Here is a 26,972-nt window from a genome sequence, read left to right as displayed (position 1 = left end):
CACTTTGCATGGCCACGCCAGCTTTCGATTAGTGTTAGCACGCAGAACTTCTCCCATCTTTTCGCTTGTGTCTTTATATGTTTAAAGTGGGTTTTCCGTAGACAGCATGTAGTTGGTCTTGCTTTTAATTGGGGTGTTTAAATAATTTATATTTACTGTGATTATTGATAAGGTTGGGTTTAATCTACCATTTTGCTAATTTTTTAAATTTATCCCATCTGTTCTTTGCTCCCTTTTCTCCTCTTTTGTTGCCTTTTTTATTTTTTGGATTGAGTATTTGGGATAACTAAATGTGTTTATTCCATTTTAATTCCTTTGTTGGCTTGTTAGCCAAAACTCTGTTATTTTAGAGGTTGCTTTTGGATTTTAACATAAGTCTTTATCACAGTCTACCTGCAAATAATATTGTATCATTTCACATGTTATATAAGAACTTTAGGCTGGGTGTGGTGGCTCATGCCTGTAATCCCAGCACTTTGGGAGGCTGCGGTGGGCGTATCACTTGAGGTCAGGAGTTTGAGACCAGTCTGGCCAACAAAGTGAAACCCCGTCTCTAGTAAAAATACAAAAATTAGCCAGTCATTGTGGTGGGCACCTGTAATCCCAGATACTCAGGAGGCTGACGCATGAGAATTGCTTGAACCTGGGAGGCGGAGGTTGCAGTGAGCCAAGATAGTGCCACTGCACTCCAGCCTGGGTGACGGAGTGAGACTCTGTCTCAATTAAAAAAAAAAAAAAAAGAACTTCACAGCAGCATACTTCCATTTCTTCCCTTCCAGCCTTTGTGCTATTACTGTCATACTTTTTATTTCTACATATGTTACAAACTTTTTATTTGTACATCTTGTAAACCTTACATACATTGTTATTACTTTTGCATAAGCAAGCAATTATCTTTTAAAGATATTTAAATAATAAAAAAGCCATTTCTATTTATCCATGTAATTACCACTTCTAGTTCTTTCACTGTCACTTTCAACATCACAAAGTCCTGTAGCTTCTGCAAGGTTTGCAATTTCCCTTTGAACTGTATTGTTGGATATTTGCCCCAAAAGCATATGGGCAGAGTGGGCAGGAATAGATACAGAAGCTAACAGGGAGGGGTGTTTGAGTGAAAGCTCATTTTATAAATGGTCAATTTATCAGTTACTACAGTTATATCATGGCTATTTTTATAATCTCAAAACTGCAAGGACTTGAATAGTGAATAACTGAATTACAAGAATGCTCTATAATAGTGTGGCTGATTATCATCAGCTACATTTAGCCAAAAAGGAATCAATGCAATAATACATTCAACAGGTAGTTACAGAGCTCCCTGTTTTGTACCAAGGCACTATTCTAGGGACTGGGGATATCACAGTGAATAAGACAAAATAAAACAAAAAAAGTCCCTGACTGATCGAGCCAACATTTTAGTGACATATAAGAATTGAAAGGATACCTGTTTTCATAACACACACACTGGAGAGAAACAAATATTTAATAACTAAAATATAAAACACAATGATCACAGAGAGATATACACAAAGCACAATGGAACAATGAATAAGCTTAACTTTTGGTCATGCTGTCACACTATTTTAAGACCCCAGAAAAGGAGCAGCGAACTTTTCTAGATGTTTTAACTTGAACCAAGTCTGCATTTATTGCATAACTACTAAGGAAGAAGTAGTTAATGCCTGTCAGGGTCAAGGAAATTCACTTCTCAAATAGGTATTTTTTTTTTATCTGATGTAAATTCATTTGAAAGGTCAAGTGTTATCATACTGCGGACCTAGCAATGAAATGGATTTGGCTCCTGACACTGTGAACTTGTGAAATGGCAAGACTGTGTCCTTTTCCCTCTCTATGCCCTATGGTAAGGAATTCACAGTGCTGGATGTGGCTGTACATCAATAAAGGTTTGCTTAATGCTTGTCATATGTTTCAGCAATGGAACATTTGGTTGTAAGAAACAGACACCCACTGAAACTGGCTTAAACACAAAAAGGAAACTGACTGGAAAGGAATGAGGCTATTTCATGGAGCCCAAGGGCAGGAAGTACAGCTGGAGGTGATAAGGGATCAGAACCAGGAACCAGGAAGACATGCAGAACCAAGGTAGTATATGTAACTTGTGTGCACCACAGATCTTATCTCTGCTTCTCTCTGCAATTCTATTTCATTCTTCTCTTCGGAAACCAGCTTTCTCTCATCCCTGGGTACATGGAGAAAGGTGGCTGTCCCCATTCCAGGAGGTCTTCTACTCTAAGAATGCAACAAAGTTTGAGTCCCAACCAGCCCATCCCAGTCCATGAATCAGCTTCCCCCAGAACTGGGGCCCCATCCCTCATCCAATTAGCTGAGGCCAAAAGACTAACTCAAATACTATGAACATGCCCACCTGGAGAGGGCCTGGGGAGGGACCTCAGGGCAAGGAGACACCCCGTGCCCAAAGGTCTCTACGACTTCTCTCCTGCACAGTAGGCCAAGGTAAAACAAGAGAAAAAGTCTCAGCAAACACAAAGGGAGGTTCTACTTGGTTTCTTGGCAGTGGCATAAGAAGCAAGTCTTTTTTTTTTTTTTTTTTTTTTTTTTTGCCATTCCCTGCACCAGGCATCATCCTGAAGGCCGGAGTTTATAGCCCCCATTTTGCCCCACACTAGAGAAACAGAAAGAGCAAGTGTTTTTCTTCCTTCCTGACCAAACCTCAATAGCTGGATAAAAGATGATTAATTCTGAGTAGTGCTGGGATTGCAACAATACTGTTTCACTCATAACAAACAGGAAAAGGATGCAGACAAAAGAAGAAACTGGGTCTCTTGAAACATCCAGAAGACAAGTGAGGGCCACTGGCCCAATAAAGGAGAAGGGGCAGGGCCTGGCAGTCCCACCTGCTCCCTGGGCTCAGGACCCTCCACCTTGACAAGCAGCAGCCAGGCTGAAGGAACTCTGAGCTCAGCCTAGACCAGGAACAGCCATTAACGATGACATGAGTAACGATGGCCAGTCTTTCGAGGAGACATAAAGCCTGCTCAGCAGCTGTGGATGGGCACCCATGCCAGTTTGCAGCAGGCCCCTCCCACCTCCCTAAGGAGGCCAGCCAGAGTGTGGTAATGAAACTGCACATAGTGGAAATGGGATCTAAATGAGTTTAAACTGATTTATGTTAGCTTTTGTAAAGATTACTCGATATCTGGAAAGTGCTACCACTGTGAAATAATGTCGACAATCCTTAAGACCTCCGTCTAATGGTACTTGCACAGAATATTTATATTCTTCGTCATGGGAACAAGGACCATAATGGATACCATTTTTGTTTTATTAGGGATGCATATTTAAATTAATCTGCTATTTGCCTAAACAATTAGCTGCTTCTGTTTGTGTGCACAAAGCCAAAATTGCAATTAAGCTTCCATCAAAAAGATAAGTCCCAACTAAAACTGTCCCGGTGGAGTCATAAGAGCTCAGGGCAGAACTTTCCAAAATTACTTTTTAGCATAATGGTAATTATGTTAATTGCCTGAAAGGTAAATAACTGCTGAACTGGTTTTGGAAAAAAAACACAATTGGTATACTCTTCCCTCCCCTTTGATCTTTTCCATGCACCACAAAATTTAAAACAGGTTAACAGTTTCGAAAGGTCATAGACTAGTCCCTTCTTGAACTACAGAGCTGGTCTTGTGGTCTTTAGTGGTTTCTTGATTAGAAATTATTTCAGCCGCGAGCTCCCATCCTCTTGAGCTTGCACAATAAACACCTGAAGCTTGGTGTCAACTTCATGATCGTTAAATAGACAGGATCAATTAACTGCGTTCAGAGATACTGAATGAAGTTGACTATTTATAATAAAGACAGCTGGCAATCTCAATTTCTACCATGTAAATAAACACTTGCCTATCAGAAATTAATCATGAGTCAAAGAAATTCTGCAACAAAGGAAAAGGCATTTTGACAAAAATTTTAAATATACCCATAGCACTGACTTAACACGTACCTCTTTGTTCATTAAGTCCACACATCACCACTCTGAAATGCAGGCCAGAGACATAAAACTAGCATAAAGTTGGACAGGACAAAAGTTTTTGCTCTTCATGGAAGAGGTGCCCGTGGGAGATTAGTATCAGTGTAGACAAGGGTCATAAACTACAGCTAAACCACGGAGGGTCACGAAAAAGGAAAAAGGCTGAAGTTTCTTGTTACTGCAGCTACTGTGGCATGCCATCCTGCATTCCCGCTGACCACAGCTCTACAGCTCTGTTGCCTAAGGCAGAAAATAAACAGAAAACATTCTGGAATCTGCATTTTAGATTGACAAGTAAAAGAATCTGAATAGGCTTGTGGAGGAGGCGACTGGTGAGGGCATAAACAAAGCAGCAAGATCACCAAAATAGAAACTGAGTCAAGAGAAGTAAGATTGAATATATTTAGTAGCTCTCAAATTCAAAGCAGAAAGAACACCTGAAAAAGAAGAATGAAAAATGACGAGACAGCAGACTGAAAAGGAGGCAAATAGTATATTGTTAAGACTATGGCAATGTGACTAGATAGAAGAATTTCCAGTTAACATCTTAGGAAAAACAGACTGATGGAGAAGCCAAAGAATTTGGACCAGCTTCTACAAGGGAAAGTTCCAGAGGGCAGGTAACGTGAAAGAGACATCACTGTGCATGCAGCCTCAGACTGAGGCCAGTGTTCTCTATAACCGATATACACATAATATAGACTCTATCCCGAAGAGATCAGCAGACACTGGTAGTAGCAGATGCCTCTAAGGAGGGGAGTGGGGAATCAGTGGACTGGGTGGTAGTAGATTAAAAAAAAAAGATCACTACTGAAGCTGAGTGATGGGTACATGGGGGTGCATCATGCTATTCGTTCCATTTTTGTGTATTTTGAATTTTTCACAATAAAAGATTTTTAAGAATAACCATTTGAAAGGCTATCACTAACAAAAGTAAAAATACGTTAATTTGTGTTTTACAAACGTTTTCAACAGCCACACTGCAGACTAAGTGTCTTCTCAGATCTACGGTGAAAATTCTAGTGACGACATTTTGCAGCCTTTAGAAATCCCATTCCAAATCCTGAAAAAAAATCTTAAAATTATACTATCAATTAATTCCCTTTCAAGGAAAGTAATAAATGGCTCAAATAAAAAGCAGCGGAAAAAGTCTACATAAAGATTTAGATGATGGCAAAACTGCAGTCGGTTCTGAGTTACCTAACACCAAATAAGAATGAGAAGACAGAAACCACAGACAGCCTAACATCTCACTTGGGCATTCAGATACCAATGCAAATCCCCCCAACAAAAAGATGGTTTTGCCACAAGGCCCCGATGTCTGGGGTGGGGCTCTCGGGTCTCCCTCCCCTGTGCCCAGAGTGGATCACAAGAGCCCAATAGAGACGGAGACTCACATGGCCACCTGCCTTCCAGACCAGTGCTCTTCAGACTTTTTTGATTACCCCCTGAAATGATTTTGAAAAACAAGGCCTGCCTTTCCCGGTTTATATATGAAACCGATAAATTTTTTTTGTCCTAAGTTGTAAGTAGTGGCAAAAACGTAACATCTGGCATGTTTGTAAATGTTGACATTTTAAAATAAAATGGCTACACTATTCTTTAAAAAGTATTCTCTGGGAGGCTGAGGGAGGGCAGATCACTTGAGGCTAGGAGTTTGAGACCAGCCTGGCCAACAGGGTGAAACGCCGTCTCTAATAAAAATACAAAAAAAAAAAAAAAAAAGTAGCCGGTGTGGTGGTGCATGCCTGTAATCCCAGCTACTCAGGAGGCTGAGGCAGAAGAATCGCTTGAACCTGGGAGGTGGAGGTTGCAGCGAGCTGAGATTATACCACTGCACTCCAGCCTGGGCAACAGAGTGAGACTCTGTTTTGAAAAAAAAAAAAAAAAAATCCTTTGGAAACAAAATACCAAAGATTAGGTACTCATCATCATGCATTTTTTTTTTTTTTTAAAGAAAAGGGGAGGGTGCAGGTGGGGAATAGCTTGAAAACAAATAGCAAGATACAAAAAAGAGAAATGCTGAGGATCCCTGATTATAACCACCACCAAAAGAACACAGGGGTACCATCTAATCTCAGGCCTCCAAGTCAGCCAGACAGCAGAAAAGCGGCAAGCACATTCTTTTCTAAGTAATCATGTAACATTGTTTTTAAATGGCATTAAATTGCTATGGGAAAAATCCAATCTTATTTAATCCTGTAATTTGATAGTCTTTTTTGATTTTGAAATAATTTCAGACTTACAAAAATGTTATAAAAATTATGCAAAGAGTTCCAGTTATAGCTTCATCCAGCTTTCCCAAATGTTAACCTATTACATAACCATAGCAGAATGATGGAAGCCAGGAAATTAACACTGATGCAACATATTTAATCTACAGATTTTATTTGCATTTAACCTGTCCTCTTACCAGCATATTTTTTCTGGTCCAGGATCCAATCCAGAATTCCACATAGCATTTAGCTGCCATGTCTCCTTCATCGACTCCAATCTGGGGCAATTACTCAGTCATTCCTTGTCCTTCATGACCCTGACACTTTTGAAAAGTACTGCTCATTTATTGTGTAGGCCTCTCAATTGTCTGCTGTTTCCTCATATTTAAAATCAGAAGGTGTTGTGCCTTCCCAGTGCATTATGTATCAGGAGGTACATAATATCAAAGTTTCATTACTGGCCATGTTAACTACCATCACTTGGTTAAGGTGGTATCTGCCAGTTTTCTCTACTGTAAAGTTACTATTTTTCTCTTACGGAGTGATAATTTCGCACCATGCAAATGTCCTGTTATTCATTGCTCATCTGAATGTTGTGTCCCCCCTACCACCATTTCAGTGTTAAAATCCTAACCCCCTAAGTGATGGTACCAGGAAATGAGACCTTTGGGATGTGATCAGGTCATGACGACAGTGCCTGAGAGCTCCTTTGCCCTTTCCACCATGTGAGAGAAGGCACTGCCTGGAAGGAAGGGCTCTCGCCAGACATAGAATCTACCAGTGCCCTGATCTTGGACTTTCCAGCCTCCAGAAATGTCAGAGATATACATCTGTTGTTTATAAGTCACCCAGTTTATACTGTTTTGTTATAACAGCCCAAACGGACAGAGACATTCATCACATTGATTTTAACATCCGCTGGTGATTCTTGCCTACAACAATTATGATTACGGTGCTTGCCAAATGGTGGCTTTCTATTTTCATCATCCTTTCCCATACAGCAATTCAACTACTACTGTAAGGAAGAACTATCTCTTCTCCTTTATTTATTCAAGTATTTATTGATACCAATATGGACTCATGGGTAATTATCCATAGGTTATAATCCATCACTATCATCATGTTTTGTTGCTCAAGTTGTCCTTCCTTTAGCCCTCAGGAGCTCCAATTTAGTTCTACTGTCCTATAGATGCCCTACCTTCATCTTTTTATTTATTTTAAACATCCTTACTTTTGGGTCCCATAAAATGTTCCAGATTCATCTTGTATTTATCTGCCCTAGCCCTTGTTCCTTTTATTGAAGAACATTTAGAAACCAAAATCTGGGCACTAGCTGTGCTTACTGTTACCAGGGTAGCACAATATATTCTTTTTTTGGAGGCAGGTGTCACTCTGTCACCCAGGCTGGAGTGCAATGGCATGATCATGGCTCACTAGAGCCTTGACCTCCCAGGCTCAAGTGATCCTCCTGCCTCAGCCATGCTTCATTTTTATTGGATGACAGACATTGTGAATTTTACATTGCTGGTTGCTAGCTTTTGTTCTATTCTACAAAATAGTATGGAAGTTTATTCTGATGCAAAATTAAGACACTCAGAATCGGCTGGATCCTTTTGTGGCTTGCTTTCCAACTTTTTTTTAGGGGATCCCGAGCAGCTTTTAGTCTAGGGCTGAATTAGCCCCATTACTAAAACATGGTACCCTTCTGAAGATTCCACTCAACAATCCATGTATTACAAGGTCTTTTTACTCTTGGGGAAGTGCAAACTATTCTTAGCCTCATGTGAGCTCCAGGAATTGCTGTGCCTTCTCCTTTCAGGTAGTTCTTTCCCTGATCCAGGTATTTCCTCTTACACATGTGCAGAGTAGGACTCAGCCAAAGACTCGAGGGAATCCTCAGCCAATCTCTGGGGTTCTCCCTCTGGGAGCTCCCTCTTCCCCAATACTCTGGCCCACAAATTCTATCCACCTTGGCTTCCCTGAGCCCTCACTGGGGCCTCCTCAAGTCAGGGAGGCCACCAGACTCTGTTTAGGTCCCCCTCCTTGTTTGGAGTTTCCAGCTGCTGAGCTGGTGTAACTGTGGGCCTCACCATGTTTGTTCTCCTCCAAGAGATCACAGGCGTGGGCTACTTATTTTCCAATGTCTAGAAACCATGGTTTAATATATTTTGTCCGGTTTTCTAGTTAAGGTGGAAAGATAAATACAGTTCCTGTTACTTCATCTTTCTCAAAAACACGTTATTTTTTATCTTTTTATTTTGAAACTTTCAAAATTACAGAAAAGCTGCAAGAACTTCTATATACTCACTGTTCAGATCCCATTGCCAACTGTCCCAGTAATGTTCTTTGTAGAAAAACGACCCAAGCCAGGATGACACACTGCACTCCACTGTCAGGTCTCTCTTCTCTTTCCACCTGGAATAGTTCTTAAGACCTTCCCTGAGTTTCATGACCTTGACAGTGCTAAAGAGGACAGGCCAGTCATTTTGTGGAATGTCCCTCAATTTGGGCTTGTGTGATATTTTCTCGTGATTAGATCAGGCTGTGCACTTTTGGCTGGAATAATATCAAAGAAGTGATTCTGTGTTTTTTCTCCCTGCATCGTGTCACATGGCACAGGTTATCAATTCTACCATTACTGATGATGTTAAATGTGATCACTTTATTAAGATGGTTCCTGTTAGATTCCTTGACTGCAGAGTTATCTTTTCCTCCCTTTTAATCAGTAAGTGTTTAGTGGGGAGATTTTTTGAGACCATGTAAGACCCCATCCCTCATCCCATTCTTATCCTCTGGTTTTAGCCTCAATTGATTTTTTTTTGTCTGAATCAATTATTACTGTGATGGTTGCCAATTTGTAATTTTCTAATCCCATCATGCTTTCTGCATTTATTAGTTGACATTCTACTATAAGGAAATTTTTCTCTCCTCCCTTTTTATTTATTGATCTGTTTATTTTTATCATGATATACTCATATATTCCTATTTTATTCAATGGGTTGTAACCTGTTATTATCAATATTGACTTTGATACTCCAGTTGTCCTAGGTTTGGCCAGTGGGAACATCTTCAAGCTCACTTATGTGTCCTTGTGACATGTCGTCATCATTCTTCAAGCACTTCTTCACTTCAGTGCAATCAGATGGTCCAGGCTTACTGTGTGGTTTCACTGCCCCATCCCTGGAGTCCACCATTTCTCCAAGCATCCCTGGTTCCTTTTAGTAGAGAGTGATACTTTCAAGAGCTGGGCACGAGGCGTCCTCACTGCTACTGGGCTGTTGATGCTCTTACACCTTCTCAGCAAACAAAGCCAGGACACACATAAACGTATATATATACGACATACATGTACATCTCTGTTTACTTCTCTATCTATATTTAACATCATAAATTCCACACCAATGCCTCCTATTCCAATCCAGCCCCACAGGGTTCATTCTGGCCATCCCCTTTCCGTACTTGAGCCTTCCTTCTCCAAGCATGAGAGAACTGGCTCCCATGAGCCTCAACATACTTACCTGCTCAGTCTCCCTGTATGCCACCAAGCTCCCAGGCCATTGCCTCACTCTGCTTCCCTCTCACACTGTCCCTGGACCCCAGACCACCTTTCTACTCCACTTGGGCCCGTTTAATGGCTTTTTGAATGAAAAGGCAGGCAAGCAGATGCATTTTGCTTTTCAAACAAAAATATATTCATTCCACAAATATACTTACTTCTAGTTTGATCAAGCCCTAGGGTTCAAAATGAATACAACCAAAACTGCACATAGTGAAAGGGAAATTAAATTCTCTCACTTAAAATTCGATTTATCTTCCTTGAGAAAGCAAATAAATTCATGCTCAGTTGTCATTAGGTACACTTAAGAACTTGGGCAATTTATTTCTCCAGTCTAAACTATCTCCCCAAAGCTACCTTGTGCTACTATTGCTTCTTTCAGTTTGTAACTCAACTGTAATAAAATAGAACAGCTACTGTGAATTTATGCATCTTAATGTCTATTATTAAAAATCAGTTTTCAGTAAAACCACCTCCAAGAAACCAAAAGAGTAACACTAAATCTTATAGTGTAAATTTAATGTGCCACATTTTTCTACAGGAGAAAAAATATTTCAATTTACTTTCACTAGTAACTTCAAAAATGCATAGTTATCCCAGAAACTGGTCATCCATTAGTCTGTGCCTACTAGCATACTATGGTGCCTTTCCAGTGTTTCTTAACTTTGAGGGCTTGTAGATTCCTAAAAATTCACTATGGACGCCACTCGGTGTGAAAAACAATTCATGACAAGGTCAATACGGGCATGCAGGTGGTCACTTGGTACCAACAGCCTCAAACACAAAGTGTAAATTCTGGTACCGAGATCCCACAGCACAGTTGAGTAATGGGGTCAAAAGATCTAGTTTTATTTTTTTTAAGATTACCATAAAAACAAAAACACAGATTTAAAAAAATTCCTACAGATCTCACAGCTCTCACCCAAAATCCAATCTGTAGACTCTCATGTGAGGCCCACTGCCCCATTATTCAGATATAACACAGATTCTACCCAGAGCATGTATCATTTCAAGCTCCTGTCACTGAGGAATAGAAAAAACTTTTAAAGAGCGTTTGTATTCAACAACTTCCTCCAGCCCCTAATACAGTCTCTGTGGCCTGTCTGTGAAACAATCTCTAACATCCTAGATATGCCAGGTGGAGGTCAACTTAAAGTTCAATGCCCTAAAAAGGATTTCTTAAACACCAAAACCCCCTCAGTTCAGAATTCTGCCTTTTTTTTTTTTTTTTTGACTGGGTCTTGCTCTGTTGCCCAGGCAGAAATGCAGCAGAGCAATCACGCACAGCTCACTGCAGCCTCAACTTCCAGGGCTCAAGTGATCCTCCCACCTCAGCTCGCCAAGTAGCTGGGACCACAGGTGCACCCCACCATGCCCAGCTAGTTCATTTTTTGTAGAGACGGAGGCTCACTATGTTGCCCAGGCTGGTCTCAACTCCTGGGCTCAAGAGATCTTCCCACAGCACTGGGATTACAAGCCAGAGCCACCACACCCAGTCTAGATGTTTTAATTCCCTTCTGAATGTTTAAAATGTGAGCATTCCTAGTGTTAAAAAAAAAAGTTTACATTTATAAACACACCCTATCTTTTACAAGGACTATACCTGGTGTGTTTTTTTGGTTTCTGTTAGAAAGTTGTCTCATTCTGTTTTGTTTGCAAAGTATCTGAATATGAAGACTAGATTCCTGGACCTAAGGGTGAGTAGGCAAAGGTACCAGGCAAGAACTGATGATTGAAACCTTTAGGACAAGACTGACTGGAAAAGAAAGGCCTTGAAAAAAATCAACTTCTCCACAATCCATCAATTGCCTTAGCCTTCTCGCAAGCAATGCTTTAACATGTTAAGAATCACTTCTAAAACTTCAATGTTGGGGGCAGGGGGGTAGTTGTTTACTGTATTCAAAGGCCATGTCATCACATCCAAATGTCATCATCAGCATACAAACAAAAGATACAAGCCAAAGGACTGAAGAACTATTTTTTACTAAAGACAAAATCTTAAGTAAAACTTTAGAAGTACCTAGTCTCTACAGCCGTCTAACTAAAACATGGTCCTACTGTTCACCGCTAAAAAGCAGCTTGGAGAGACCCACCCCCGTCCATTGTTGATACGGCAGTAAATGTGAAATCATAGTCACCTCCGCCCAGGGCAGCCACAGTCCCGGACAATGGAGCATGTGTGTGTTCAGACAGTTGCACTAGGAGTGTTGCGGAGGTGGATAAGCCACTTTGCCGTGCTTGATGGCACCATACAAAGAGGACTGCTGGCTGTCCTGTCCAGGCTTCCTCATGCTAATATGCACCAGATCGCGTCTCTCCTCTCTCCACTGAGGGGGACAAATAAAAACTTCTTTGCACCTAAGACGTGTGTAATCTCATTTCTCACCAAAGAGCGAGCTTTCAAGACAAACTCGGTGACCAGGGAGCGGGTTTCGAAGCACACTGCCATTCCCTAATGCTGTGGCACAAGGCCAAAGGCAGGCAAGCACGGAGCAGATGGAGTCCTGGCAAGGTCTCTGCCGTCCCTGCATTAGCAGCATCTGCTCATTACTCAGAACCTTCGCCTGCTTTATCTAATGCTCCAGGAAAAGCATTTTGATTTGATTCATTTCGGTATGGTAACGTGCAACACAATTAGTGGTAAAATCAAACTGGAGGATGGCCAGTGCTGACAATCGGAAACAAGGCAGAAGAAATATGAGGCCAGAGGGTTGGAATTCAAAAAATCACAACTGTGGATCACCTTGCCAAATCTCAACACCCCAGGTGCGTGTACAGTGTTCCTACGGAGCAAAGAGGCTAAAAGGGATGCAGGGATGACTCCCTTTCCCCAAAGCAGGTTCCATCTCCCCCTCTGGATACGATTCCCTCCACCGAGAATGTGCGTGTAGACCAGCGAGGGCGTTTCAATGGCTACAGAGCCTCACTCTGGCACAACCAGAGAACTGAAGTTAACTCATTTTATTGTCGTATTCTTCTTTTCCGTGTCACAAATTTTAGACAGCAGAACCCACAAGGTAAAATTCCTTTTTTTGTCATGTTTCTGCCTCAGAAGTGCCAGTGAGCTGCTCCTGGAAAGAAGCAATATAAAAATGTGGGTTTATTTGAATCTGTCTTTGCCCAAAAGTAGCTATTCACGAAAATGTTAGTGTAAATATCATAGTGTCGATCTGTTAAACTGAAGGGGGACCAAAGGTAACGCCACCTGACGTCTGGGGAAAGAATAGAAGTTGTTGTTTATCACAGAAACAGTAACAACCCGAATCAGACCAATGAAACAAGCTCAGCATGAGAGGGGAGCAGGGAAACACAAGGGCTCTAAAAAAGGAAGAGCCCTTAATACCAAAATGAACTTGAAACGAATCAAAGATTTCAATGGAAACACTGCAGCCTTGGAAGCACTTATAGATTTTACCCAGGCGTTGAGTAATCATCTTCCCAACCATGACGTGAAACCCCAAAGGACAAGACTGACAAGCTTGATGTAAATTTAAGCTGCCAGACAGACCAGCTGAAACAGAGCACAAAGTTCAGAAACAGACCCAGATACAAAGTGAATTTCATAGCTAAAAGCTTATAAAGGCAGCACCTCAAACCAGTTAGGTAGAAATGGGCTCTCCGAGAAGAGATGCTGGAAAAAAGATGTACTTGGAACCATATTGCATGCTAATCCAAGACGAACTTGTCAAGATAAAAATATAAAAAATAAGCCATAACAGTAACAGAAGAAAAAGAAAGAACTACAAGTAGCAGGTACACATTTTTTTTTAATTTAACCTTTCTCACATTAAGAGAAATGTAAATTAAAACTACACTTGGTGACCATTTCTTCTCAAACTGATGAATACCCAAAAGCTGGAAACATACTTTGTTGGCAAAACTGTGAGGAAGCGGGCACACTCTCATGGCTTGCTGGTAGGAGCATAAAATAGTAAAACCCCACTTGCATTTACCCTGTAACCCAGAAAACAATCCTCCTTGCACTTGCGTGAAATGTCATCTTTACAAGGTTTTTCACTACAACACTGTTTGTAACGGCAAACACAACACAACTGTCCTTCAATAAACCAAAGTGCTTATACACAATGGAATTACCATTCAGGTGTGCAAACGGGGTACTCTCTCTACATAGACATGCACTGCCTTTTAAGATATGCTATTTAGAGAAAAAAGCCAAGGTGTGGAATCATGTAAAGTAAATAGTATGCTATCTTTTGTTTTTTAAAAAGGGGGCAATAAGAATATACACACTCATATTTTCTTGTACTTGTAATACTAAAATACAAGGATATACAAGAAAGTAAAAAATATGGTTACTTCAGAATGGAGCAGACAAAAGTGGGTGGCAGTAAGATTTCTCAATACGTAACTTTATATTATTTTGATCTTTGAACCCTAAAAATGTAGTAATCAAAAACATTAAATTACAAAATAAACCCCACTCACTTATAGATTAAAAAATTAACATCGTTCACACATACCAAGTACCTTCTAGAAAACAAGTCCATTAAAGAATAAATGACAAGCCAGGCGCGGTGGCTCACGCCTGTAATCCCAGCACTTTGTGGGGGCCAAGGCAGGCAGATCACTTGAGGTCAGGAGTTCGAGACCAGCCTGACCAACATGGTGAAAGCCCAGCTCTACTAAAAATATAAAAAATTAGCTGGGCGTGGTGGCAGGCGCCTGTAATCCCAGCTACTCGGGAGGCTGAGGCAGGAGAATCGCCTGACCCCAGGAGACAGAGGTTGTAGTGAGTCGAGATCGCACCACTGCACTCCAGTCTGGATGACAAAGCCAGACTCTATCTCAAAACAAACAAAAAAGAATAAATGACTTACGGAAAAAATATCGGAAACACATATGGCAAGGATTATTTCCCAAGCTTTCTTTTCAACCAGAAAAGATGACAACCCAAAAGAAAAATGAAGAAAGACAGGAACAAACAATTTGCAGAGAAAGAAATAGAAACAGCTAACAACACACAAAGAAAAGATGTCCACATGTAATTAAAGAAAGGCAAACAAAGACAATAAAATGCCATTTTTACCTGTCCGTCACTCTCACATACTTTTGGTGACACTATAAACTGGTGAAACCTTTTTGGAGGGCAATTTGGCAATAGTTATCAAAGCCTAAAACAGCCATAGCCTCCAACCTAGCAATCACTAGCACCTCACCCCAGGGCCACCCGTGGACAAGTCCATCCTGGCATTTGTTCAAGCATATTGCTTGCAGCACTGTTTTCAATAACAAAAATGAACAACTCAAATGTGTATCAATGAGGACCCTAATAAATAAATGATGGTACAGCCACATAATGCAGTACTACACAGGCATTAAAAAGAATAAGGTTTACCCTGTAAGTGTGAACACGGAAGATCACCAAGATGTGCCATTAGGTTATCAAAAAAAAAAAAGGTGCAGAAAAGTATACAGAGCAGGACCCCCCACGAGTAAAATGAGAGAGGGCCTGGAAGTAGGACAGGGAGGAATACCTCGACTTCTTTTTGCATACTTTTTCTTTGTCATTTTATATACATTTTTGCTTTGTTTGAATTCTAACTATGACTTTAAAAAAAAAAAAGAATTTAAAATACATTTTGGCAATCACTTGCTAAGCATTTACCAAAGAAAGCAGATTCTTAGCCTGGCCAACATGGTGAAACCCCGTCTCTAGTAAAAATACAAAAATTAGTTGGTTGTTGTGGTGGGCACCCATAATCCCAGCTACTCGGGAGGCTGAGGCAGGAAGGAGAATCACTTGAACCCGGGAGGCAGAGGTTGCAGTGAGCCGAGATGGTGCCACTGCACTCCAGCCTGGGTGGCAGAGCAAAACCCTGTCTCAAAAAAGAAAAGTAGATTCTTTATCATGCCTACATTGTTTCCCAACATTTCTGTGCAACAACAGGGGATGAGGGCAACGAAGACAATTCTCACAATATAAAACCAGCAGCAGCACCCCTGCACATCACCTCAAGCTGTATTTTCAAGCTCACGAGATGTGAGACATGGGCTGCAAATCAATTGGGTGCACATTTCTACAAGAGTCTTTATGTTCAGGATTCCATAAACAGCACGACCACTGCAGCACGGCCCTGGAGACACAATCACAGTTCTGGATTCACTGCTGACTTCAACCTACCTGGCTTCTTTGCACCTCTGATTCCCCATCTGTAGAAGAATATGTGTGTGCATGTTCGTGTGTGTGAATGGTAGGGAAAGGCTATTAGATGACCCTAAAACTATATGATTCTAACTTAACAGTACTGCAATCTTTGCATAGGTATTTTGGAAACAAAACTCATTGATAATTTGGAAAGTAGCAAACATGTTCAAGCTGCTCTTATGGTATCTATCCAGGGTCTCAATAAACATATGAAATATTAATTATACCACAGAAACAGCTCAGCTGAATTTCTATAGGCTGAAAAGGAAATCCATCAATAGTGTCTACTAACATCAAACCAACATCACGTTGCTAAAGTAATTATATAAAATATAAAAATATTTTCAAGGCCAGGCGCAGTGGCTTATGCCTATAATGCTAGCACTTTGGGAGGCTGAAGCAGGTGGATAGTTTGAGCTCAGGAGTTCAAGACCAGTCTGGACAACATGGCAAAATTCCATCTCTTAAAAAAAAAAAAAAAAATTAGCTGGGCATGGTGGCATGCACCTGTAGTCCCAGCTACTCAGGAGACTGAGGGGGGAGGATCACTGGATCCCGGGAGGTTGAGGATGCAGTGAACTGAGATAGTGCCACTGCACTCTAGCCAGGGCAAAAAAGTGAGACCCTGTCTCAAATATATATAGGTATGTATGTGAGATCTCAGCCCTAATTTTTATTTTTACACAGCACATGGGTATAAAATTCCCCATTAGCTACTTTAGTTTTGTTCCTCTGAGCCAACTGCTAATGTCACACTGACTCTGAAGATTTGCAGTGGTGCCATGACATGAACACTTAACATTCTGAAATATGCTGTGGTCCCAACTTTTGGGCAAGTGGGGACATGAAGCTTGCAGAGATTCAACACTTCACAACATAACGGAGGATAGGAGCATGACAGGTGGGCATACTGGATATCATGGCCATTGAAATGACCATTTCTAGTAGTTATATGCTGTCAAGAGTTTCTTTGCATAGATAAAGCTAACTTTAGATTATTCGTACCTAGTTCCAAAAATCCATAGTTGTTCATGTACAAAAAGAATTCTATCAATGTCAAAGAGAAAACATATTATTACCAATTATCTGGTATGGTATATTAAGTGACAGGAAAAGGTAGGCACTGACTTTTATTTTTCTATAACTACATTTATCAATAGATGACCTATGTCTATCCCCTTTTCACTATTCCCTTTGGGCTGAGCAGAGGCTAAAGGAAAAGTAGGCCAAGTATATTTAATATTTTACATCAAACAAGTTATTTGCTTAAGATGCTTTGGCCAGCCTTGTGTCTGGCACTAGCGCCCAGCCTGACAGTTCCAGTAGGAATTAAACACCAGTTTTAATGGGTGCTGTGTTCCAATGCCTACTAATGCATTGACGGTTGTTGGCCAACTTCTTCAAATAAAGGCACGAGTGAGTGTATGTGTGTGAACATGTGTGTGTGCCCACGTGTACGTATGGAGGGATTACAGGGGGGAGCCGGCCACAGCTGCTTAATTTTTGTAAAGCTTTTTTTTTTCCTTAATAGGGAGGAGGGTTGTGGTTACTTACCATCCTCATAAGCTGCTACTGCCAACGAGCTGTTTATCCTCACAAAGGAGACATTTGGCTGCATTCCAGGCTCGTCCTCCTCGTCCTCTGATTCCAGGAAGGGGGCTACGTAGTCCCAGGTGCGGGTGTCCCACACTCTCACATCCCCTGATGTATATCTGGAAGAGAACGACACACTTGGTTCCAAAAGGGGACTGAAGAGCAGGGCTATGGTGGGGAAAATGCATAGAGCCTTACAACAACAGACAAGTAAGAATCGGGTGGTGTAGAGCCACTGCTGAGGCACTGTTTAGATGAGTGACTCCAACAGGAGAAAATGTCAACTAGATGACAGAAGGCTGTGAACACGCTTCACATTCTCACAGCACAATGGTGACAATTTCAAATGAGAAAACAATAATAAGACATGGGTAGCAAGATCTCCTTGCTTTTCCTTTTACACTATTACAATAATCTGCTCCTGCAAGCTCTCCCACTACAGGGATCACCTGCAGAAATTTGTATAAGCCCCACTATTTACCCACAAACGCACACACTCACTCACAGGAAAGACAGAGAGAGATGCTGCAGGGATACTCAGAACTAATGGTCTCACAGGCACAGGCTTTCTAATACCTCATCCATGCATCAGATTTGACTGATTAAAGTCCCTGAAGACTAATTGATTTGCTGAAACAATTAAATCTTGCCTTTAGCAGCCAGACAATGCTGCCTGCTCATGAAAAGCTCTTGCTGAATGCGCGACACTGCTCGGTTTTGCCCACTTAGAAAATAGAAGTACTCACTCTCTCCTATGACTAGTGCCACTCCAACAAATGACTGCTTCCATCAAAGCCAGGCCAGGCCGAACCTACTCAGACTTGAGGCCCCCAGGATGACAGAATGGCCAGATGATAAAGTGGGGTGCTGCCCATCACCAAGGTATTTAAGCTATGTTGCTTATGTCTGCTGCAGAGGGTTTTACTCCACTTGTAAAGCAACTGAGTGTTATGGGGGGAAAAGTGGTGAGAAATGCCTTTAAGGGCCTCATGATAGAACCACACAATCACAAAGATAGGCCAGTGATTTTAAGGGGGTTCATAGTCTTCCTGAGGCCCTAGCCATAGTTCCTGCAGGGTTTCTTTGCCGAGTTGATGAGATAACCTCTGAGATTCACTGAGTCACTGAAATCTATGATGTGACACATTAGTGAAGTAGCTATAGAAGACCAATCTGGAATTTCTTGGTTTTTGTTTTCTTTTGTTTGTTTTTGAGACAGGGTCTCACTCTGTTGCCCAGGCTACAGTGCAGTGGCACAATTTCGGCTCACTGCAACCTCCGTCTCCCAGGTTCAAGCAATTCTTCTGCCTCAGCCTCCCAAGTAGCTGGGATTATAGGCGTGCACCACCATGTCCGGCTAGTTTGTTTTTTTAGTTTTCAGTAGAGATGGGGTTTTCCCCAGCTGGTCTTGAACTCCTGGCCTCAAGTGATCCACCCACGTCGGCCTCCAAAAGTGTTGGGATTACAGGTGTGAGCCACCACAGCTGGCCTCAGGTGGAATTTCTTATAGAGAAGTACTCTGATTCAGGAGTGCTTTGTTCACTAGCAATACTGCACCCAAATTCTTAATCTACAGTAAATACATATATTGCACAGTCCAAAGGCCATTCTGTCACCCCAATTCCTTGGTTGGAGAACTTGGCTCTCTACCTGCAGGGTGGCACCCAGAGAGTGCGCACGTGGGATAAAGAGCCAAACGGGAGAGACGTGCTTTCTGAACCTGGCCTGCTGTACCTCTGGGTTGTCCACTGATCCTCCAGTAAACAGAAACACAAGATGAATGTCCTTAAGCCCAGCGACGTGCAAGCAAGGGCAGATCCTGAGATCACCCCAGCCAAAGCACGGCCACTGGCCCCCAGGCTCTCCAAGCAGCGGTTAGCTCACCCTTCTGAATGAGGAACCCTATACCAGAACACATACCCCGGACCTCACTGCCCTCAAAATACCGGGCTCAGTGTGACACCCTGAGAACGACTCAGGCCATTTGCTGGAGTAAGGCCACTTGCTTAGCTACAGAGACACAACAGATGAGACATGTTTGAATGTCTAGACTGGGGGACTAGATTCTTAAGGTTAAATTCTATGTGACAGGAACCAGCCAATTCAGGAAAGATGAGAAGGATGGCAACGTCTTTCAGAAATACACAGATGGTAAGTGAAAGAAAGATAAAGGGAATTCAGATCAGAAAAGTAAGGCACGTTGAGAAAAAGAAGTACATAAACTAGGAAACTGTATTTCCTTCTTGCCAGTCTCTGTCCTTCTGCTTCCTGCTAACCATGTGTCACACCACACCAGCAGTCTGCACACTGTTTTCAGTGGTGCCCCCCCAGGGGACACAGTGGGGAGGCGAGGGTGGAGAGGAAAGACGGTTTAGGTGGCCTCAGCTCTAGCCCCCCAGCTCCCTGAACACAAAGAGTTTGGAGCCAAAATGACAGCAAAACAACAAAGCTTGGGAAAAAGGTACTTTAGCTGCTGAACCAGACAATAGTGAGCTGTGAAACAGAAACTGTTGAGCCCGCTCCTTACTCAGAGAAAGAGAAGAGAGGGAGGGCAGGAACCCCACAGATAACAGCACTCTATTCATATCTGAGGGGCTCCTGGGCAAGCCTTTCTCCCACAGAGGAGGTTGGTCCACTCACACTGTGACTCCACACGTCTAAAATCAAATGCTTCAGCTCATGGCCAAGCTAGCCTGTGTCTGAATTCCTTATTTTTATCAATGGGATCATCAGTCCCAGGTCACTGGTACAGAAGGAGAGGGGCCCCTTCAACACCGCTGTGGCCCACTACCCGCACCACTATATATGCTCAGGTGCCAAGCTTGTTCTGTTCTGCTCATTCCCAGAGAAGCCACCCTGGTCCAAATTCCCCAACACCTCACATTCACACCCGACTACTCCAGGCTCCCTGATTCCGAGCTTCTTCCATTCAATCCTCCCCCCACAAGCCAAGCCCTTCAAAACACCTGACTGCATGAATCTTTCTTCTGGAACCATTTCCTTTACTTCCTTTCTCCCTCACATGCCACACTACACCGCACTACGATCTACCTTCACGGCAGCCTGGACGTCTCATGGCAGTGGTGCATGTCTGTGATCATCTCACTGTTCATCTCCCTACCAGCCTGAAGCTTCTGAGCTCAGGGTCTGGGTTTTGTTCATAGCTGTGCATGCAATGACTAGAACAGACAGACTAGAACAGCGCTTGCCATATACCCAGAGAACCCTCTATAAAGTATTACATCTTAACGCCTTATTGAATGAAATTTTAATTATGAGACCTACTGAAAACCCACCACAAACTAACTTCCACCCCTCTCCCTAGCCTCATTTTCTACTCTCCCTTCACACGGGCCGGCTTCCAGAGAGGATCCCAAATGCTCTTGCCTCTGAACTCTGATTCCCTGCCCCACCTTGCTGCAGTACCTCACCTCCTCACCTCCCAGCCCAGTGGGGTCCAGCCTGGGCTGCACATTAAAATTGCCTGGAATGCTTTAAAAAGTGCAGATACAGGCCGGGCACGGTGGCTCATGCCTGTAATCCCAGCACTTTGGGAGGCTGAGGGCAGGGGCAGATCACCTGAGGTCAGGAGTTTGAGACCAGCCTGGCCAACAGGGTGAAACCTCGTCTCTACTAAAAATGCAAAAATTAGCCAGGTGTGGTGGTGCATGCCTGTAATCCCACCTACTTGGGAGGCTGAGGCAGAAGAATCGCTTGAACTGGGAGGTGGAGTTTGCAGTGAGCCGAGATTGTGCCACTGCATTCCAGCCTCCCAGACCAAATAAATCTGACCATTTGGGGACAGAACCAGGCATCAATGTTTTCAATATACAGCCAAGACTGAGAACCACCAACCTAGCCCAATCCTACCAACCCCTCAAGGTCTAACACAGGCCCTCCCCTCCCCTCCTCAAAGCCTGAAGCTTTCTGACTCAACTACTATGCCCTTTATCTGAAGAAACTGCTTTTACTACTACAGTCCATATGCATTGATCGTCTCCTCAACTTGACTGTAAAGTCTTCAAGAAGGCCCTACTGCAGTGCCATAGCCTCCATCACAGTGCCTTATGCAGAGCTCATCATAAATAAATGGTGACTGAAAGGGGGTGTCCGCAGGTAACAACCTGACTGGCTTGAGGGGTACCTCTTTATTTCCACTGCCCACTTTCCAGTGGTAATGATTAGTGAAACACCCAGAATGTACACACTGATGTGCATTAGACTGCTTCCACTTATTTCCAAACTGACTAAAAACTATAAAACGGGATAAGCTAAATTATTTCAATAAACATGAAATTTTCCATATATCTATTTAAATTAACTTCATTCTCCATGACCAAAAGTTATGATAATAACATAAATGTTTTGCTGCAAAATGACTCAGGAGGTAAAATATAAAAGCCTCTACATCTCTTGTATTGACAGGAACTGAGACTAAATATGCTACTGCAGCAGGTACTGCATTATGACTCAGCAGCGGGCTCTCAAATCTAACCTAAGTGAAAGCCACAATAGCATGGGAGGCAGCCTCCATGCTCATGAACTTGTGCTAAGGAAACAGACATCTTTGGTAGGGTAAAACACAGGTTGGGGCAGAGGGACCTGGACCAAACCCTAAATGTGATCTAAAAGTGCTTAACAACATTGGCCAGGAGCAGCAAGAACAGATAACGAATGGAGGTAGGAAAAAAGGCTGATTTTTCTCCAGAGCTCCAGATGTCTTTATCGCTGCCTAATGACAATTACACTCAACCAATTAAGATGCCACTATGACAGTTACATTGTCAGTAAGGCTTTGGACCCCAATGTTGATGGCTCTCTAATTAGCGTCTGTGCAAAGTACAACTGCAACTAATATACTAGCTGATGTAAGAACACTAAGGAAAAACTGAAGAAGAAAGAAGTCTTTTCCAAATGAGGATATGCCCCAGCCCAGTGAAGCTGTGTGCTTTCCCAGTCTTTTCTACACTTGGCAAGGTTGAGTTTACCTCTAAATAAATAGGTCAGAGACCACAGCTGATTTTTTGTTGAAAGAATGGGAATAGAGCCTCTCTCAAGCTCTGCACGACAGAGGGATTGACAATTTAAAATGATTTACCACCAAAGAGCTTTCATTAACTAGTAAGTTTCCAATAAGCAGACTACTTATTGGACTAAGGGACTAGAAGAATAAGAAGGAATAAATACTGTACAGCTAAAAACAACCTTTCTTCATAAGTATCCAGCAGCGTTTCCATTTTGCTTCCAGGTGTCAGCTCTTATTTGCTAAAAACAAAATTTTTTAAGGCCCTTCCTAGCAAGCTGGGGGGTGGTTTTGATTTAAGAATGCTGAGAAGTAAGGTTAAGTGACTTACCCAGGGTCACAAAAACATTTTAGTGGCACAGCTGGGATCAAAATGTGCCCCAGGTTTTTCTCAATCACTGCTTAGCCAACAAGCCACTCTGCCTCCTCAGATGACACTGTCTTTAAACAAATGCTGCTTTTAAGAACCACCCCCATTTAAGTGCAATATAAGGAATTTATTGTTTTCAATATTATGACTCAGGTTGCAGGACACAGCCCCTGACCCTAACCCATCAATTCGACCACTAAATTGCAACTGGAAGGTGAGAAGCCAACAAAAAAGGCTCAGTATGCTGGGAGCAGGACTGGGAGCTGAGCAGATGCAACCTGTTGCCTCCCATGCCTGCTTCTCAGGGGATGCAGGAGAACATATGGAACCGTTAGCAAGACTTCTTTCTCTACAGGATCATACGCAAACAGCCACTCCCAAACCAAGTCACAGTTCTATTCTGATCAGGCACCCAGAGCAGCCAAGAGGGGCCCTGTTACGAGGCTTCAGGCCAGGAACAGCAAATGGTTTCATTTGTGTGTCAAATCCAGTACGTGGTAGTGGCTGCCTAGAGCTCTGTGTTGAGAAGGATTCTGAAGCTGTGTTTCATCCAGCTTACCAGAAAAACAAATGCAGTAATGAGTTATTCATGATCACTACTGGTTGGGGAGTGAGGAGGGCAGCATCTCTGCCCCATATAAAACTCCACCTGGCCAAGTCCTAGTCATCCTTCTGGATTCAGGTTGAAAGTCATTTCCCAGCAGGAAGCTAGCCTGATGCTGAGCCTGTACGAGGTGCCTCTCCCTAGCATGTTATGGCACTGTGCTCCTCCCCAACCCTAACACCTCCCACAGTGTTCTGTAAACACCAGTAACTGGATCCCTTGGCAGCCTATAAACTCCCCATGACCAAGGGGGTTTTGTGTGGTATTCATCCATGCTTAGTGGGTGTTGACGGAATGAATGAATCTACTGACTTAAACCCAGGAGATGGAAGTGGTTTAAAGCCTACTGAGCAATCAGGCAGAGGCTCCTAAAACTGCAGTGTCCACATTTCAAGAAACATTCGTGCCCTTAATATGTAAAAGTTTGAAGAACTATTCACTTGCTCCTTTGCTTCTTTGGTATTTCTTTGCTCCTTTGCTTCTTTGGTATTTCCTCAGTAATACCAAAGAATACCAATCAATAAAAGCAAGAGTATTTACTATTTTCTATGAAACATGATGGGGTTGTATTATGCAATTAACAAAATGAACTCAATCCCACAGTGCAGAGTCCTTCTGTGGAAATGCACTACAACAAACATCAAGTGGGGCTTAAGACGCATCAATTGAAAAATAATGAACGTCTTAATGGACCTTATGAGATACATGCACTACACACTTAAAACTGTTTTCCATACATCTTGGTTAATCACAATCAATAGAGTCAGAGTCAATGATGATTATGCAGAGTTATTGTAGCTGTGGCCCTTCCCATTATTCCTCGGAGAACCAGAGATGGATAAATGCAGTCATGAGTTCACCAGTATTTATTAAGGATATTCTGGAGCTCCTTCATTAAAGATATAATAAATGTAATGCTCTCCTCTAGTCACTTATCAATATCTTACCTCAGACTTATTTACCAGAAGAGCATGTATACCTCACAGCAGAAAATAAATAAATTTAAAAGTATTTTTAAAAAGAGGTCCCTAACGGGTAATGATCGAATTCCTTATGGGAAACAGTCCAATGTCACAATAACTAGCAGCAGAAAATCTATACAAAACAAGGTTTAAAGGAAAACTGTTAGGGGAAAAAGTTTTTTTAAAAAAGGAGAAAAATGGAACGCATATCCTTAGTAAGTATATATGGGCAACATTTATCTCACACAACCTTATACCTATGTTATTTACAAAGCATCTGTTATCTCAACAGTCTCAAAGTAATCCATAGGCAGTATTTATTTCTTTACACATACATATAAAACTAAGCGAGTGTTGGAAACACCATCCTTGAGGGCTTCAGTTCTCGAACAGAAAATATTTTTAAATTCAGGGCAAATATATACGTATTCACATTAAAGCTACTATTCATATTTTGGCATGGTATACAGTCGATAAAAAGGTCCTTTTTTAAAAAAAAATTTTTTTTGAGACAGTCTTGCTGTCACCAAGCTGGAGTGCAGTGGCATGATCCTGGCTCACTGCAACCTCTACCTCCCGGGTTCAAGTGATCCTTGTGCCTCAGCCACCCAAGTAGCTCAGATTACAGGTGTGCACCACCATGCCTGGCTAATTTTTGTATTTTTGGTAGAGAAGGGGTTTTGCCATGTTGGCCAGGCTGGTCTCAAACTCCTGACCTCAAGTGACCCACCTGCCTTGGCTTCCCAAAGTGCTAGGATTACAGGCATGCCACTGTGCCCGGCTAATAACAAGGTACATTTGTAATTACTGGAAAAAGCAGAGGACAGCATAGCTAAAAGCAAGGTATTTCAAGTTACCTTAGATGACTTTGTTTATTTTTTGGAGATGGAGTCTCACTCTGTTGCCCAGGCTGGGGAGCAGTGGCACGACCTCGGCTCACTGCAACCTCCACCTCCTGGGTTCTAGCGATTCTTCTGCCTCAGCCTCCCGAGTAGTTGGGATTACAGGCACGTGTCACCATGCCCAGCTAATTTTTCTATTTTTAGTAGAGACAGTGTTTCACCATGTTAGCCAGGCTGGTCTCAAACTCCTGACCCTCAGTGGTCCACCCACCTTGGCCTCCCAAAGTGCTGGGAGTACAGGCATGAGCCACTGTGCCTGCCCTGTTTAAAATTATATTTTCCAGTACTTCTTAATTGTAAAACAATGATAAAATTCCACTGAAGGGCCAACAGGCAAACTGAACCAACCAAAGATTCAGACACCAATTTTTACATATATAAATTTGAAGCTCCAAATTTTGCTCTCTGTCTACAAAGAACTGCAAACCCTCTCACTCTGATGCCAGGGTGTATGAATGGGGCTCAGAAAAATAAAAACGTATTTGAATCAGGCCATGTCTGGCAGCTGAAGCAGCAGCCAGAGATCACTTGGTTGCTAGAGAGGTATGGGCAGTTTTGTTTTGTATCTACTTGGGCACACTTGCCTCAAAAGGAATGAAGCAAAAATGGGACAACTGAGTGTTTTTAGGGTAAGAAGAGCGCTAATGGTTTGCAACAAATGATACAGTTCTCCTTCCAACCACACTAGGCAGAAGAGAAACATGGATACACAGCCCTGCTCATTCCAGTAAAGGCAGGAACTGTATGCTAAAAAGGCAGAAACCAGGGGAGAAAATATTTAGGAGTAATGAAAAAAACCTCAACACAAACAGGTTGCTTGGTGTTTTTTTAAAAACCAAAAGAGAAAATGTCCTCTCATATGAATAGAAAAGTGTGTTTGCTTATGCCAACTAGAATGCTTTAGCCTTATGAATCTCAAGTAACATTGAGGAGAGAGTTTATTGCAAAACACCATCATACTCCTGGGCATCTCATAAAAGCTTCTGGTGAGCTAATGGCTTAATGGTTAGCAGAGCTGGCACAAGGCCTCCAAGGAGCTACTGGTTCTACCTGAGATGCACTCTTCACTAGGTGGCTCTCCTTCACTACTTATGGCAAACGACACCTAGCCCTGCACCTCAGGTTTTATACTGTGACTTTTTTGAACTCATGATGTCATCTGATTGCAACACTTAACTTCCAGAGGGCAACTGGGGAGAAGGAAGACGAGAACAGTCTAAGCATCACAAAACAGAACAGGGATGTTTCCATATGCCCCTTTCTTCTACTCTTTCTCCTCAAGGATAAACATACAATTTTCAAAACATTCTAAAATTCTAAGAGCTGTTACCACAATAAATCAAAGAAACAAACAAAAGATACGTTTCCTGATCACTTACTATCAACTAACTTTCTAGACAAACTCTGTGCTAAAACACAAGGAAAACACACACTAAACCTCGCTAGCATTTCAGGAGGTCCAGCAGATCACAGATGCAAATGCAGACAGGCGCTGAACTTTGAGAGAAAGACAGGTGACTGATTCTGTAGAGACTGGTGACTTATGAACACAAATTTTTCTCAAGTTACAGAAA

At 42.2% G+C, this 26,972-nt stretch overlaps 1 protein-coding gene across 4 annotated transcripts in view; it reads right to left on the bottom strand.

The window, feature by feature from the left end:
• The window catches only part of FBXW8 (F-box and WD repeat domain containing 8), a 118,030-nt gene that overhangs the window by 46,655 nt on the left and 44,403 nt on the right, over positions 1-26,972 (bottom strand). For all 4 annotated transcript variants that reach the window (XM_055358121.2, XM_031000984.3, XM_019039143.4 and 1 more), the window contains one exon: positions 17,499-17,656. In XM_055358121.2, the coding sequence (XP_055214096.1) occupies positions 17,499-17,656 (158 nt within the window). The remainder of the gene's footprint in view (positions 1-17,498; positions 17,657-26,972) is intronic.

The sequence above is a fragment of the Gorilla gorilla genome, chromosome 10 (assembly GCF_029281585.2).
Source record: "Gorilla gorilla gorilla isolate KB3781 chromosome 10, NHGRI_mGorGor1-v2.1_pri, whole genome shotgun sequence".
NCBI classification, from domain to species: domain Eukaryota; kingdom Metazoa; phylum Chordata; class Mammalia; order Primates; family Hominidae; genus Gorilla; species Gorilla gorilla.
This window is presented reverse-complemented; position numbering and strand designations above follow the sequence as displayed.